This window comes from Mus musculus, chromosome 12, assembly GCF_000001635.26.
Source record: "Mus musculus strain C57BL/6J chromosome 12, GRCm38.p6 C57BL/6J".
NCBI lineage: Eukaryota > Metazoa > Chordata > Mammalia > Rodentia > Muridae > Mus > Mus musculus.
The window spans coordinates 59,063,817-59,075,330 of NC_000078.6; the positions used below are offsets into that span (position 1 = coordinate 59,063,817).

The 11,514-nt window shown below is 43.2% G+C and overlaps 1 protein-coding gene across 1 annotated transcript; it reads left to right on the top strand.

Annotated features, from left to right (window-relative positions):
- Nucleotides 1–3,102: 3,102 nt before the first annotated feature.
- Pnn (pinin) lies at nt 3,103–10,201 on the top strand. Its single transcript, NM_008891.2, has 9 exons — nt 3,103–3,299; nt 3,963–4,034; nt 4,469–4,537; nt 4,910–4,982; nt 5,086–5,180; nt 5,300–5,375; nt 6,326–6,481; nt 6,563–6,701; nt 7,610–10,201. The coding sequence occupies exons 1-9, from the start codon at nt 3,187–3,189 to the stop codon at nt 8,995–8,997; spliced, it is 2,181 nt and encodes a 726-aa protein (NP_032917.2). The 5' UTR covers nt 3,103–3,186; the 3' UTR covers nt 8,998–10,201.
- The last annotated feature ends 1,313 nt before the right edge of the window (nt 10,202–11,514 follow it).

The window sequence follows — 11,514 nt, forward strand, 5'->3', positions numbered from 1 at the left end:
GCACTTGTTTCTATCTGCTTCCCGACTGTGGCTGCCACAGGACCAGCCACCTTAGGATCTTACCAGCATGTCTTCACCGCCATGGTGGATTGTGTTCTCAAACTGTGTGCCAAATGACCCTTTCCTTCAGTTGCTCTTGACAGGTATTTTCTTTCCAGAATAAGAAAAGTAGCTAACGTTGGATCACTGATGCTGCCTGAGCGCGGAGCGGATCAGCCTCGCCTTGCCTTCTACCTAGTACCATCCCGAAGCTCATAGCGTGTAGAAGCCCCAGTAGAGCCGAAGAATAGGACCGGCTCACTGATGCTCCAGCCCTGGGCAACCTGAGTTGTGTGGCCTTATATTCTATTTAGTACCGTCATTAAACTGCTAAGCTCAGGGACCCCTCTCCTCTAGAGCACTAGTTCTCAACCTTCGTAATGATATAACCCTTAAGTACAGTTCTTCATGCTGTGGGGACCTCCAGCCATAAAATTATTTTGCTACTGTTATAAATTGTAATGTTAATATCTGTGTTTTCCAATAGTCTTAGGCAACCCCCGTGAAAGGTTGAGAACCACTGCTCTAAAGTCTACAGAAGTAAGAAATATCCTTTATTCTGTAGGTTGCCGTAGGACCTCCTATCCCAGCTTCCTCAATGGTAATGAAAGGAAGAAAGAAAGAAAGGAAGAAAGAAAGAAAGAAAGAAAGAAAGAAAGAAAGAAAGAAAGAAAGGAAGAAAGGAAGAAAGAAAGAGAAAGGAAGAAAGAAAGAGAAAGAAAGAAAGAGAAGAAAAGAAAGAGAAGGATAAACTTTAAAGAACATAATCTGCCTAGGCACATCTCTCCAAGGAACTTGGAATCATTGTTTAAAACTACCACTACATGGATTTGCTTGTTTTCCTAATAATCCCTTCTAATATTTAAATTCATTTATGTCGTTCGTCATATAAAGGAAACCTAAACATTCCACTTAAAAGCCACGCATGCTGGTATGGGTGTGGACTCGCAGAAGTTGGGGAACAAAAGCAGAGACTTTCAGCCGTGAAGGGACAGATGTAAGGCACTGACCCACTATCACTCACAGCAGCCTGGAGGAGTTTCATAATCTTTTAAAAATATTTATTTTTAATTATTTTATGTGCATGAGTATTTCACCTGCACGTGTATATATGTACTCTTCGTGTGTCTGCTCGCCATGAAAGCGAGAAGAGGTTATCGGGTTCCCCTGACTGGAGCTATCGGTGGTTGTAAGCTGCCCTGAGGGCGATAGGAACCACACTCAGGCCCTCTTGGAAAACAGCCAGTTAGATTAACCACTGGGTCATCTCTCCAATGCCAAACATTTATTTTATTCCTGAGTGTGTGTGTGTGTGTGTGTGTGTGTGTGTGATATGTATTATAAATATATAAATAGATGGGAGGGGACACCTGGGTTCAGTTCCCAGCATCAACATTAACCTTGTCTGTAACTCCAGTTCCAGTGATCCCACCCCCCACTTCTGGTCTCTAAGGGCATCATGCATACATGCATGTAGTTGCACAGATAAACATGAGGGCAAAATACCCATACATGCAAAATAATAGTAAAATTTAAAAGATCCTATCTTTTATGTATAGATAACTCAGTGAAACCTTGTTTACAATTAGAATTAAATAATTTTTAGACTTAATTGCTTTTTACCAAAGAAAAAATCTTGGTTTTCTATATTGCTTCCTGCTAATATGCTATACACCTTCAAGCTTCTTCAAAGATATTTCCTGTCACCCTCTCCTTTTCTCCCTTTCTCTCTCTCCCTCTCCCCCTCCCCACCCTTCTCTCTGAGGGGGAGTAAGTATTTCCAGACAGGATTCTCTGGCTGTCCTGGAACTAGCTCTGTAAACCAGGCTAATCCACCTGCCTCAACCTGTCATGTGCTGGGATTAAAAGGCATGTTACCACCTGACTTTTCTCTTCTTCTTCTTCTTCTTCTTCTTCTTCTTCTTCTTCTTCTTCTTCTTCTTCTTCTTCTTCTATTTCTTCTTCTTCTTCTCCTCCTCCTCCTCCTCCTCCTCCTCCTCCTTCTCCTCCTTCTCCTCCTCCCCTTCCCCCCTTCTTCTTTTTGGTTTTGGTTTTATTCAAGACTGGGTTTTTCTGTGTATCCTTGGCTGTCATGGTATTCGTTTTGTAGATAACAGGTGCTGTTAACATTGATAAGATAATGAAATTCTTCCTCACCTATCCAGTTATGAGCCTCCACACAAATAGCATACAGGATAAGACCAAGTTACTGTTACTAAAAACAAAACAAAAATTCTTGTTCCTTTTCAGGGAGAAAACTTGTAAGGATTTGACCTTTGCATTTGTGTAACATTTTTCCGAACTAAAACGTGTACCTCTATGTCAAGTACAAAACCAGCGTCCATATTGGCATTGTGGGTAGGGCAAAGTGGAATCCAGAAAATACACACAGGAAACCACTGGCAACTTCTCCAGACCCTCTATTATACCCGCAGGCATTAGGCCCTGCTGGAAACAACTTTGCTCAGGATCAGAATATAAATTGCCTCTTCATCGAGATCTGACGACCTGTTGGACCTAGGTCCGCAGCCTCAATTTCCTTATCATTAAGCACCATCTCATTCAAGTTTCTAGTTTTTAACGACTAAGGCACGCAAAGCGATTCTCAGTGTCCACAATAACTATTAGCTGTTAGGATGAAGACTCCTGGTGGTTCAGTTCACTAATGGAAGACAGCCTGCGCCTCCCTGCACTCTGGGCATGCGCAACAGCCATTATTTGCCATGCCCTTTTCTGATTAAACCTCTTGGGGAAGGAAAAAAAGGATGTATAGCCTCTTCCGTCCCATGGGAAGAGTTTAGGCGCACTATGAAGTCAGCGACATGTCAAGTTTAAGAGGATGCCTTTGCAGACCCCCGAGATTGGATCTATCACACCGACGTAATCCCTCCCCGCTCTGCGCAAGCAGCGGAGCGCAACCACGGCAGGCGGCGAGGGGAGGAGCTGAGTGACTTGCCGGCTTCTCATTGGTCCAGAATCACGGATCGACAAGCTTCTTCCCCTTCCGGTCCTCGGGTGGTCCAGGCCCGAGAAGAAGCCCGCGATCATTGGCTGGGGCCGGCTGTCAGTCCTTCCGCGTGGAGCGGCGGGCGCGGTGCGGCGCTGCGCGGCCTGGAGAGCGGTCGCGAAGCCTGCTGCAGAGAGAAGATGGCGGTCGCCGTGAGAGCTTTGCAGGAGCAGCTAGAGAAGGCCAAAGAGAGCCTCAAGAATGTGGACGAGAATATCCGCAAGCTCACCGGGCGGGACCCGAATGATGTGAGGTACGGATCGGACGGAACCCCAGAGGTTGGCGAGGTCCGGGGCCTCGGGGCCGGGCGCACCCGGGACAGAGGGCAACCGGCCGCTTGTGGGCCGACTGGGGTCAAGGGGCCCGTTTCCCGGGCGGCGGGCGAGCCCTCTGCTCGGCTAGGCGGGGAGACGCCATGCCTGCGCCTAGGGCACTGGGTGCGAGTGCTTGCGAATGGAAGGAAGGCCCGCCCGGCTGCCCGGCGTGGTTTCCGCGCCCCCGGGAAGGCCGAGACCACGGCTTCCCGCCCTTGGCGCTGCAGGCCCGGAACTGCAGTACAAAGCCCCTTTCCACCCCTGCGGCTCCGAACCCTTGTCAAGTCGGAGACCCCCGGGGGAAGCAGTGGCTGCCTCTCCCTGCTGGCTTGGGTGTCCTTCCCTTGAGGTTGGCAGATAGGACCTGACCCAGACTTATTAATATGTAGCAGTCTCGAGATACATATATTTTCGTAACGGTGGTCTTGGGGAAGCAAGAAAGAGGATTTTAATGTTTGGTTTCGAAGAAGTGGATCTGAAACGGTCATTTTAGAATTATTTGTGTTCATTTCTACGTAGTGTGTACCTTAGTGTGTGGAAGTATATGAAGCCCTCTCATGTGTCTGCATAGGACTTTTACACTGATTATAATTCTTTTTTAGGCCCATCCAAGCCAGATTGCTGGCCCTTTCTGGTCCTGGTGGAGGTAGAGGACGAGGTAGCTTATTGCTAAGGTAAGGAGATGATAACTGCCTTGTTTCTAATAAATGTATTGCAAAAGTAGAGGTTGGAGAATATTAGAACAGTTTCATATGCACTACACTTGGGAGGCAGAGGCAGGCGGATTTCTGAATTCAAGGCCAGCCTGGTCTACAAAGTTACAAAGTGAGTTCCAGGACAGCCAGGGCTATACAGAGAAACCCTGACTGGGGGGTGGGGGTGGGGGGGGGACAGTTTCATATAAACTTAACTGTTTTTAAGTTCTGTTAAGGCTTTTGACATCTAAGAATGTAATTGGTGGTAGGGTGTTGTTCATGTAATTGTTTGCTTAAGTTTGCTTCACTTGTGTTTTTCTTCTTTATGAAATCAACTAAATTCTCTAGTCGACTAGAAATACCAGTTTCTGCTAATGTTTCTCGAGCTTTAGGTTGGATGTTTCTCATTGCAGGCGTGGATTCTCAGATAGTGGAGGAGGACCCCCAGCCAAACAAAGAGACCTGGAAGGGGCAGTCAGTAGGTATGGTTTCAAAAGATGTCTGGAGAGTCAGTACCCATCTTGTTTTCTGGGACACTACAGATATTTCTATGTCATTGGGATTGATTTGAACTGGGCTAGCCCAGTTTACAGAACTCAGTGGGATTAGAAGTAACACGTTCTGTTTTGTACTTTAAAAAACACCAAGAAACGTTTGGATATGAGAAGAGAGCAAAGCTTGGTTTGGAGCATCTTGCTTCCACCCCTCCCCCACCCCCCATAAGAAAGTGGTAAATGCGATATAAACTCAGTAGAATATGCCTTCTGGAGATGAGCATTTGAACACCCATTCACCTTTGATTGATTATGCATTTGATTCCATAGTGGTCATTTCAATTCTTTCTCCCGTGCTAGGCTGGGTGGGGAGCGTCGGACAAGAAGAGAATCACGCCAGGAGAGCGACCCAGAAGACGATGATGTTAAAAAGGTATTGAAATTAAATATTAGAGGATGAACACAACTCTTAGTGTGCTTTGAAAAGCATGATAGCCCAGAACAAGAAATCATTGATCCTTTCTTCTCTCTTACAGCCAGCACTGCAATCTTCCGTTGTAGCTACCTCCAAAGAGCGCACGCGCAGAGACCTTATCCAGGATCAAAACATGGATGAGAAGGGGAAGCAAAGGTGCCTGCTCGGCGCCAGGGGGAGGGGGTGGAAGGCTCGCACTCAGCAGACGAGACGCTTGCTTACAGGACCTCTCAGACAGGGCATGCACACGTTCATTTTCCTCTTATGTTTCTTAGGAACCGACGAATATTTGGCTTGTTGATGGGCACTCTTCAGAAATTTAAACAAGAATCTACTGTTGCTACTGAACGGGTATTGGTGCCTTTTTTTTTAACTTTTTCTCTTCCTTGCTTTACCTCATTTACTCATTACCAAAGAGGAGATTAATGTTATACAGTGCAGGTAAGGGTGACTCAACAGAGACCTGCCTTCTTTGCTTCTGGGTACTGGAATTAAAGGTATTAGCCACCATACCTGGCTTTATAGTAGGTTTTTGCCTTTACTTGATGTGACTGGGTGTAGCATATATATATATGTCTGTACACCCTATGTGTACAGTGCCTTTGGAGGACAGAAGGGAGCCCAGGTTTTTTTTGTTGTTGTTGTTGTTTATTTGTTTGTTTGTTTATTTTGGTTTTGAGACAGGGTTTCTCTGTGTAGCCCTGGCTGTCCTGGAACTCACTCTGTAGACCAGGCTGGCCTCGAACTCAGAACTCTGCCTGCCTCTGCCTCCCGAGTGCTGGGATTAAAGGCGTGCGCCACCATGCCTGGCTTGGATTTTTTTAAAATTACATTTATGCCGGGTAGTGTTTTCAGTAAAATGCCTACCATGCAAATATGAGGGACCCGAGTTCCATCCCCAGAGCCCATGAAATCTAGAAGTGGTAGTCGGCACTTGTATGTTGGTAAGGTGGAGACAGATGGATTCCTAGAGCTCAGCAAAGGCCTAATACAGTGAGCCATCTTGAAAACCTAGGCTAAATTGTATTAAGGAAGCTTTTATGATTGCTGACTAGTGACTTTAAAATTTAGATATTTGTGGGGAAATGCCTCAGTTACTATTTCCCAAAACACAGATTGCAATCAGACCCAAATACAAAGTTAAAATTAAATGGGAAGAAACGTGATGAAAGCCTACGAGTAAATTTACATAGTAAAATTTAAGTTTCAAATAAGCAAGATGTGTGTGGCCTTTATTGTAATTAGATTAAAACTAAATGAACCTTGGTTGTCTTATACTGAAGAAGATTACTTACTTTTAGCAAAAAAGACGCCAAGAAATTGAACAAAAACTTGAAGTTCAGGCTGAAGAAGAGAGAAAGCAGGTTGAAAACGAGAGGCGAGAACTGTTTGAGGAGAGACGTGCTAAGCAGACGGAGCTGCGGCTTCTGGAGCAGAAGGTTGAGCTTGCGCAGCTGGTGAGCAGGGTTTTCCACCCGAAGTGAGGCAATTAATTGTTCATGTTTACACATTGTTCATGGTCACCTTTTTACCTTTAGCAAGAAGAATGGAATGAACATAATGCCAAGATAATTAAGTATATAAGGACCAAGACAAAGCCCCATTTGTTCTATATTCCTGGAAGAATGTGTCCAGCTACCCAAAAGCTAATAGAAGAGTCACAGAGAAAGATGAATGGTACGTATGTGAAGTCCATTGGTGTGTCTTAGTGGTAAGACTATACATTCACATATGCCCGTTTTTAAGGAATAATTTAATAGTTTAGTTTGGGTTTTTTTTTTTTTTTGTATGTGATTTCTGAAATTGATAGTGGTGTCAGGGTTCAGGGGTATTTTCTGGGTAGTTGAGTTTAACCTGAAACTCATTTTATAAATAGTAAAGACTTCATGTAGGATCTTTGTGTGTTGGGGCTGGAGAGATGGCTCAGCAGTTAAGAGCACTGACAGTTCTTCCAAAGGTCCTGAGTTCAATTCCCAGCAACCACATGATGGCTCACAACCATCTGTAATGGGATCTGATGCCCTCTTCTAGTGTGTCTGAGGACAGTGACAGTGTACTCACATAAAATAAATAATCAAATCTTTTTTTAAAAAAGACTTTTTCTTATTAAGGATTTTTGTGTTTTACAATCCGAGCAGACACAGAAGAATGATAAGGAAAGAAGGCAAAAGAAGCATAAGTCCATGTCAGATATTCACATAGAGGGCTAGACGCTGGTGATTGGACATTTTGCTGTGCCTGGGAACAGAAAAGTTAACTAAGTAGTGCTTCCGCTTTAACGGGGTTGTGTTAAGCTTCACCTAGCATAAAGCTCAGCAGCTGAGGTATCCCTGGTGTCGCTCAGGTGTTTGTCCAGGTTTGTGTGAGTAGAATCCCTAGGTCTGGAGGTGTCTTGCGGATATTTGCATTTAGACCTTGAGTTTAGTTCTCAACATACTCCCCGACCCTAAAACAAACCAAAGCAAAACCTAGAGGTACAAAAAGATGCTTAGTTGACAGTAACTATTTTTGACCTGGTATAAAATTGTTATTTTGTACTTTCTTAACTGTCATAAACTTTACACGTGTAAATTTTTTTTGTTTAGCTTTATTTGAAGGTAGACGCATCGAATTTGCAGAACAAATAAATAAAATGGAGGCTAGGCCTAGAAGACAATCAATGAAGGAAAAAGAGCATCAGGTGGTGCGTAATGAAGAACAGAAGGCGGAACAAGAAGAGGGTAAGGTGGCTCAGCGAGAGGAAGAGTTGGAGGAGACAGGTAATCAGCACAATGATGTAGAAGTAGAGGAGGCAGGAGAGGAAGAGGAGAAGGAAGCAGGTATAGTTCATAGTGATGCAGAGAAAGAACAGGAGGAGGAGGAACAAAAGCAGGAAATGGAGGTTAAGACTGAGGAGGAGGCTGAGGTAAGAGAAGGTGAGAAGCAGCAGGATAGTCAGCCAGAAGAAGTGATGGATGTGCTAGAGATGGTGGAAAGTGTCAAACACGTAATTGCTGAGCAGGAAGTAATGGAAACTAACCAAGTTGAAAGTATAGAGCCTTCAGAAAATGAAACTAGCAAAGAATTGGAGCCAGAGATGGAATTTGATGTTGAGCCAGATAAAGAATGTAAATCTCTTTCTCCTGGAAAAGAGAATATTAATTCTCAGGAAGTGGAAAAGGAGTCTGAGGAGAAAGAGGAAAAAGAAGAGAAAGAACCTGAGCCCCAACCTGAGCCTGTGGCTCAGCCTCAGCCCCCACCTCAGCCCCTGCCCCAGAGCCAGCCCCATTCTCAGCCCCACTCCCAGCCCCAGCCTGTACTCCAGTCCCAGCCTCTCTGTCAGCCTGAGACTTTGCCATTAGCTGTTTTGCAGCCTCCACCTCAGGTTATTCAGGAGCAAGGGAATCTACTACCTGAGCGGAAGGATTTTCCTCTAGAGTCTATAAAACTCCCTGAGGTGTCTGTAGAGCCAGTCTTGACAGTACATTCAGAAAACAAAAGCAAGAATAAGACTAGGAGCAGGAGCAGGGGGCGAGCAAGGAATAAAACAAGCAAGAGTAGAAGTCGGAGCAGCAGCAGCAGTAGTTCCAGTAGCAGCTCTACTAGTAGCAGCAGCGGGAGCAGCTCCAGCAGTGGCAGCAGCAGTAGTCGAAGCAGCTCCAGCAGCAGCTCCAGCACGAGTGGGAGCAGCAGCAGAGACAGCAGCAGCAGCACTAGCAGTAGCAGTGAGAGTAGGAGTCGCAGTAGGGGCCGAGGACATAACCGAGATAGGAAGCACAGAAGGAGCGTGGACCGGAAGCGAAGGGATACTTCAGGACTAGAAAGAAGTCACAAGTCTTCAAAAGGTGGTAGTAGTAGAGATACAAAAGGATCAAAGGATAAGAGTTCCCGCCCTGACAGAAAAAGGTCTATATCAGAGAGTAGTCGATCAGGCAAAAGATCTTCAAGAAGTGAAAGAGACCGAAAATCAGACAGGAAAGACAAAAGGCGTTAATGAAGAAGCCAGGCTTGCTTAGCCTATTCTTTGCAGCAGAAGATGTCTTGATGAGTAAAAGGATTACCTTGTAAAGAGGATGCTGCCTTAAGAATTGCATGTTGTAAAAATTCTTTTTGGAGAATACAGACTGTTTGTTTACCAGACATTCTTGTACTTTTTGCATAATTTTGTAAGAGTTATTTATCAAAATTATGTGAGGTTCCAAAATATGTAAAAATGATAATAATAAAAAAAGATTAACATCCTTTGTCATCTTTTTTAACTACCCTATTACTGTTCAGTCAGAATCCGTATATTTTAATAGGTAAATCTTTAAATTGTTCCTTATGTTCTGTATCATACATTGCTTTTGTAGAAATAAATATGCATCTTTCATTATTTTTGGGATGTCCTTGTTGACACTTGTATAATAAATATCTTTATATCATTTTCAGTTTTTGTCACAAGATACTGAACATGATTAGGATGTTTTTGAAGGTTTCATCACTTTGATTTGCCTGAAAACAGTTGCCAGGTTTTTACAGCTTTGACAGGGAATAGTTCTTTTAAAACATTTATTTCCTATCTTACAGTTTTTAATCTAAGCATTTTTCTGTTTTTCATTAAAACCATTCAGTTGGTAGATAACTTCAACCGTACGATTTGGTTGTCATTTCACGATTATAGAACAACATTCTCTTGTCCTCTCAGCTCCTTGTGTGATAACAACTTAGAGTGTAATCTGTTATAGTTATCACCTCCCGGGTGGTGGGGGTCGGGTAAAAATCTCTTCTAAACTTGGTTTTTGAATCTGTGGTCTTGTCTTTTCTGTTGGCTATAACTGAAACATGCCAATCTGTGTTTTCAAGAATTTTTGTTTAAGGAAGTATTGTATGGAAGTTTACACAATGAAGGAAGTTCATCTAGACTTGAATATGTAAACAAGATAACACACAAGTGTACCAAGTGATTATTAACTTTGTTGTTTATAAATTTGTATGGACCTGGAGTATCTGTTGCCCATTACTATATATGTGCAAATAAATGTGACTTAGACTTGTGACTGTTTAAAATTAGTACTTGTATTAAAGTTTTGATGCATATGAGAGCATTTAAATGACAGTGGCTATTTTAACATTGTAGTTTTAGCCTGATATTAAATATTCAGTATATTGTCTATAAGTAAATGGTTTCAGTGAAAAATGAACAAATATCTTCATTTAGTTTTGTGTCTGAACCACTCATGTGTTAAAGCAAATGTGAAAAAGAATTATTTTTAAAAATCCTTTTCTTGGATTAAGTGAACCACTTACATCCAAAAGCATGCTGATGCCAAGACGGGCTTAACCAACGGCTTGTACTTGGCAAAATGCTTTGGCCTTGTGCTATGCAATGAGACAGATTGGTAAAGGACTGACTAGATTAGAAATGACAGGAGCCCTCCCCTAGCACATAGTGGGAGGGGGACTCCAAGAAAGGAGTACTCAATAACATGTTTTACTTAAATGTTTTGTCTGTGGGCGTGTGCAGGCAGGCACCAAGGCAGCCAGAAGACATTATATCCCTCAGAGTGAGAGTGAGGCATTGTTCATTGTGGAGGCTGAGGAACAAACAGGTCCTCCTAAGATGTGTATTACCACAACCACCCTAAAAAATTTTTTTTAAAGCTCTCATTTCTGGATATTTTAAGGTTTTGTGTATTTAAGTATTTTGCTGTTTTCTAATTTAAAGCATACATACTATGGTACTACTATCTTTGCAACCTTCACTGTCAAACTCATAAGCACAGCAATGCCCTCCTTCCCCCCGTTTCATAGTGCCTGGGATCAATCCCAGGGCGTCAAGTATGTTAGCAGGTACTTTACATCTGAGCTCTAACCCCCAGACCCAAATGACTAGAGTTTAACATTCATCCCTCTGATGGGAAATAACAGACTTTGAAATCCCTTTTCTGTTAGTAGATATACCTAAATTCTAAGTGGGCAAAGGCATTCCATATAGAAGCAACACTTGTCTGTGCCTTGGAGTTAGTTGTGGCCATCATGGGAATGGAAGCCAGGGGTAAACTCCCAGGTCACATATCTCCTCCACTTTTTCTTTTTTTTTTTTTTTTTTTTTTTGGTTTTTTGAGACAGGGTTTCTCTGTGCAGCCCTGGCTGTCCTGGAACTCACTTTGTAGACCAGGCTGGCCTCGAACTCAGAAATCCACCTGCCTCTGCCTCCCAAGTGCTGGGATTAAAGGCGTGCGCCACCACCACCCGGCTCTCCTCCACTTTCTTATTACCAAATAGTGTAGCATGTATTTGCTAGTAATAAGCATTGATCATAGAGAAAAGTAGCTCAAAGCAATTCGCGGAACTGACCCATCCATGCCCTCTGGGACCTCCATGTTCTGATTGTAAGTGAGTCATTCAAAGTAAGGTTTGCAGCATATAGCTCTATTGACTAGCTTCTAAATTGTTTGCAGTTGTTTGATAATAAGTAATACCTTTGAATGTATCATGGTACATGTATAGAAATATCTTTTTCAAATAT